The sequence below is a fragment of the Palaemon carinicauda genome, chromosome 19 (genome assembly GCF_036898095.1).
Source record: "Palaemon carinicauda isolate YSFRI2023 chromosome 19, ASM3689809v2, whole genome shotgun sequence".
NCBI classification, from domain to species: Eukaryota; Metazoa; Arthropoda; class Malacostraca; order Decapoda; family Palaemonidae; genus Palaemon; species Palaemon carinicauda.
This window is the reverse complement of record NC_090743.1, coordinates 53,826,373-53,831,372: the sequence shown is the minus strand read 5'-3', so window position 1 is coordinate 53,831,372 and position 5,000 is coordinate 53,826,373. Positions and strand designations below refer to the sequence as shown.

The window sequence follows — 5,000 nt, the reverse complement described above, 5'->3', positions numbered from 1 at the left end:
ATATATATATATATATATATGGGTATGATGTTTCTTAAAAGATTCTCTCCAGGCACCTTTTTTTTATTTGTTTTACTTATAGATAGAGTAAAACGTTTTGTTAAAAATATCCATCCACAATCCATGTATAGTTAAAATAGGTATATAAGTTTGATAAAGGAGTACCTATATTCTACAGGAAAAAAACGACTGTTGAATTAACATATAGAAAAACGTCAATTTATTAGTATAAGACTAGATCATATCGCTTTTAGAAATAAATTCAACATACATTATATATACTAGCCTTGTAAATTTACAGATAGAACTTGACTAAATGAATACATGAATGAAATGTAAAGTCTTGCAATTTTATCCCTAGAACTAAACTGAATAGATAGACGAATACATTATTTTTCAAATTTGTATATATCATCAATTACATGTACAGTATGCTCATTCGTGAATACTAATTGAATTTTAGAAGTCTTTTATCAGTAATTTCGCGAATAATTTTATGAAAGCATCAGGTTTGGCTAATGCTGAAAATTGTGGTCGTTAGCGGATCTTACAGCAGATCTCGTGCGTCAGGTGCACTCTGCATCGTAACATATCAATGAGACTTACCTGTTAACACCATAGGGTAGTTGCAAGGTATGTCCTTCTCATCTGCGTCCATCTTATGATCGTCGCAATCCGTTTCATTCGTTTCGCCTGGCCAGGTGAACTTGTAGCATTCTATCGCTGCTCCTGTGTGCAAATAGATTGTCAAGGACTTGTAGGGAATTTCCTTCAGAGATAAGTGCGATGCGTAAATCTTTTTATTCTGAATTGAATGTGTTGTAATTGTTTACAACACCACGCTCTCCATTTATTCCAAAATAATGCAATCCTGCAGTTCTCATCGTCTTGCACAGTAATTAGGTGGTTATTTAAATTCTGGGAAAGCAATAATTAGCAAGATATGTTGAGGAAGGGGGAAGGAGTTATAAAAAGAAAATAGCTCGTATTCCTCACTAACCGACTTGGAACTGACATGTCAACATAGTCAACCAGACAGAATTAGTGATGCCAGCGTACATAAACAGAAGTTTGTGATGCCAGCGTACATAAACAGAAGTTTGTGATGCCAGCGTACATTTGATATACCGTATATTCAAAATATACGTAATTAAAAATGGATTGATTACTCAAAAGTGTCCATAAAATATGCAATTTACAAATAGTGACACTTTTGAGTAATCACTCAATTTTTTATTAAGTATATTTTGAATATACAGTATATCAAATGTACGTTGTCATCATGAATTTCTGTTTATGTACACTGGCATCACAAACTTCTGTTTATGTACGCTGACATCACGAATTCTGTTTGGTTGACTATGCTGACATGTCAGTTCCAAGCTATTTTCTTTTTATAACCCCTTCCCCCTTCCTCAACATAACGTGCTAATTATTGCTTTCCCAGAATTTAAATAACCACCTGATTACTGTGCAAGACGATGAGAACTGCAGGATTGCATTATTTTGGAATAAATGGAGAGCGTGGTGTTGTAAACAAGTACTGAATGTGTTGCATATATCATTTCTTTAAGAAATTAATATGTGTTACAAATCATATCTTCAAGAATTAAATGTTTGTGACTCATATAATTTCTTTCAGATTTAAATGTTTGTTACTCATATAATTTCTTTCAGATTTAAATGTTTGTTACTCATATAATTTCTTTCAGATTTAAATGTTTGTTACTCATATAATTTCTTTCAGATTTAAATGTTTGTGACTCATATAATTTCTTTCAGATTTAAATGTTTGTTACTCATATAATTTCTTTCAGATTTAAATGTTTGTTACTCATATAATTTCTTTCAGATTTAAATGTTTGTTACTCATATAATTTCTTTCAGATTTAAATGTTTGTTACTCATATAATTTCTTTCAGATTTAAATGTACGTTACATTGATATTTTCTTTCAAAGTTAAATGTATAATGGACATGAATTATTAAAGATCTAAATATCTTACATATATTTTTATTTCAAATTCAAATTTGTGTTACGCAGATAATTTCTTCCAAAATCAAATGTTACACAGAATATTTATTTCATAATCGAATGTGTCTTACACAGATCAATTCTTTCAGATGATTTTTTGTTTAAATGTAAATGTGTTACATAGATAATTTCTTTCAGATTTGAATATGTTACATAGATCATTTCTTTCAGAATTAATTGTGTTACTTATATAATTTCTTTAAGAATTAAATGTGTTACTTAGATAATTTCTTTCAGAATTAATTGTGTTACATTTATAATTTATTTCACTTTTAAATGTGTTACATAGATAATTTCTTTCAGAATTAATTGTTACATATACAATTTCTTTCAGAATTAAATGTGTTACTTAGATCATTTCTTTCAGAATTAATTGTGTTACATATATAATTTCTTTCTGTTTTAAATGTGTTACATAGATCATTTATTTCAGAATTAATTATGTTACATATATAATCTCTTTCAGAATTAAATGTGTTACTTAGATCATTTCTTTCAGAATTAATTGTGTTACATATATAATTTTTTTCAGTTTTAAATGTTACATAGATCATTCCTTTCAGAATTAATTGTATTACATATATAATTTCTTTCAGTATTAAATGTGTTACTTAGATAATTTTTTCAGAATTCATTGTGTTACATAGATCACTTCTTTCAGAATTAATTGTGTTTCATATACAATTTCTATCAGAGTTAAATGTGTTACATAGATAATTTCTTTCAGAATTAATTGTGCTACAAAGAGGATTTCTTTCAGAATTAAATGTGTTACACAGATTATTTCTTTCAGAAATTGTTACATATATCCTTTCTTTCGGAATTAAATGTTATAGTCTAACTTTAACCATAAAAGATTGTTTCTTTGTTACACCAGTGAGATCTTTGCCTTTGACAGAAAATTGGTAGAGGTTATAATCTCTGCTTAGTGCTACTGAGTACATGTTCAGTGCAATTTCTCCTCTCTCTCTCTCTCTCTCTCTCTCTCTCTCTCTCTCTCTCTCTCTCTCTCTCTCTCTCAAAGAGGAAAGAGAAAGTGAGTGTCTGTCACCAGTGAAGATCCCAAGGGATTGCTGTCAATGGCGTTACCTGTTGCAATGTCACCCGAGTCTTTTATTTAATCGTTCGGTTAATCCTGGCGATTACCTGAATTGCTTTCCTGCGTTTCTTCTTTGTCTCTCTAGGATTCTAACTATCGACGTCTAAATGATTTTAATTTCTTATGGAAAAGAACTAGGAAAGTTAGTTTTGGATTCTTAGGGGCTAGGGGTTATTATTATTATTATTATTATTATTATTGTTGTTGTTGTTGTTGTTGTTGTTGTTGTAGTTATTGTTGTTGTTGTTATTACTATTATTATTATTATTATTATTATTATTATTATTATTTTTATTATTATTATTATTATCATTATTATTATTATTATTATTATTATTATTATTATTATTGCAAGAATAAAATCCTCATTATTCACATATTAGTGTATAGTGTCAAGTGTTGTTTTTATCTTTGAAATTCCCATTATTATTATTATTATTATCATTATTATTATTATTATTATTATCACTACCTCCAAGGAGGTTATAAAATCGAGTTAGTTTTATTTACTACCTTCGCCATCTTCGTTGTGAAGGTTGTGCTTTGATTGGCGGCGGGTATTTATTTGTTCGTATGTCTGTGTGTGTGTTTATGATTCGCATAACTCAAAACGATTTGACCGAATCTCATAAAATTTGATTAGATTTTGTGAGAGATTGTGTCAAAAGTCAAGGTCAACGTCATGGAAATGTCAAAAATGTCTTTTTACCATATCGTGGCCAATTTTTATCTGATTTGCATGAAACTAACGCCAAAATGTGCATAATTTAATAGCCGATCTTGTGATGTACAACATGATATAGGCGAAGGTGTGCGCTCTATCGAGTGCCCGTTATAGTCTATTTATTTATTCATTTATTTGTCTTTGTGCCTGTGGACAGGATAACGTGAAAACTACTCGACGGGTGTTGAAGAAATTTTCACTACAGAAAGATCTTAGGTCATGGACGACCCAATTAAATTTTGGAGACTATCCGGATCCGGATTCACATTTTTCGCCATTTCAAAGATCACGTCAAAACTAATTGACGGATTTTGACGAAATTTCCTCCACATTTAGATCTTCGCCCATGGACGTTTCCATTAACCTTAGGCCAAGGTCAGAAATCTCTGATTGCTATTGGTATTAATGTTGTTGTTATTATCAGATTGGGACTTGCTGTGTTGTACAAAATATCATGAACTGTTTAGGAGCGCAGCTTGCCATCAGTTAAGTGGTACAAAATATCTAATCTATTGAAGGACAATGGAGGAATTTTGAAAATATATGGATGAGATAAAATTGCTTGGCGTGTGTATTTATAAATTTATCGCAAAATATCCATTTTAAAGAGCACTCACAATAGAGATATTGAATTTGCAAAGGAGATATAAGATTGACCGTGGGATGTCAATCGAATAGGAAACGTTAAATTGAAGGAAAACTGAAGACTTATAGGGAAGTTCCACGTTATGCTGCAAGGCGTTAATATTGACTCCAAGTGTTGCAAAATCCTAGCTGACTGTTATAATCGCGTGCTTGTTAAGTATTCGGTATTTTACCAACTGTAATTTAGCAATTCCCCCCCCCCCCCCTCTCTCTCTCTCTCTCTCTCTCTCTCTCTCTCTCTCTCTCTCTCTCTCTCTCTCGTGCACACGGAGAATCACATGAAGTACATATAATCCTAACCACACACATGGAGCCGGTCTACCAGACAAGACCCTGAATATCATATGTGCACACACACAGACACACACACACACATGTATATATATATATATATATATATATATATATATATATATATAGTAGTAGTAGTAGTAGTAGTAGTAGTTAAAGAACGAGGTTGATTAACAGAGAGAGAGAGAGAGAGAGAGAGAGAGAGAG

General features: G+C 31.0%; 1 protein-coding gene across 1 annotated transcript in view; it reads right to left on the bottom strand.

Moving 5' to 3' along the window:
- Positions 1-5,000, bottom strand: part of LOC137658643 (uncharacterized) — an 18,800-nt gene that overhangs the window by 2,599 nt on the left and 11,201 nt on the right. Inside the window, exon 2 of the mRNA XM_068393585.1 lies at positions 607-729. Within this exon, the coding sequence (XP_068249686.1) occupies positions 607-729 (123 nt within the window). The remainder of the gene's footprint in view (positions 1-606; positions 730-5,000) is intronic.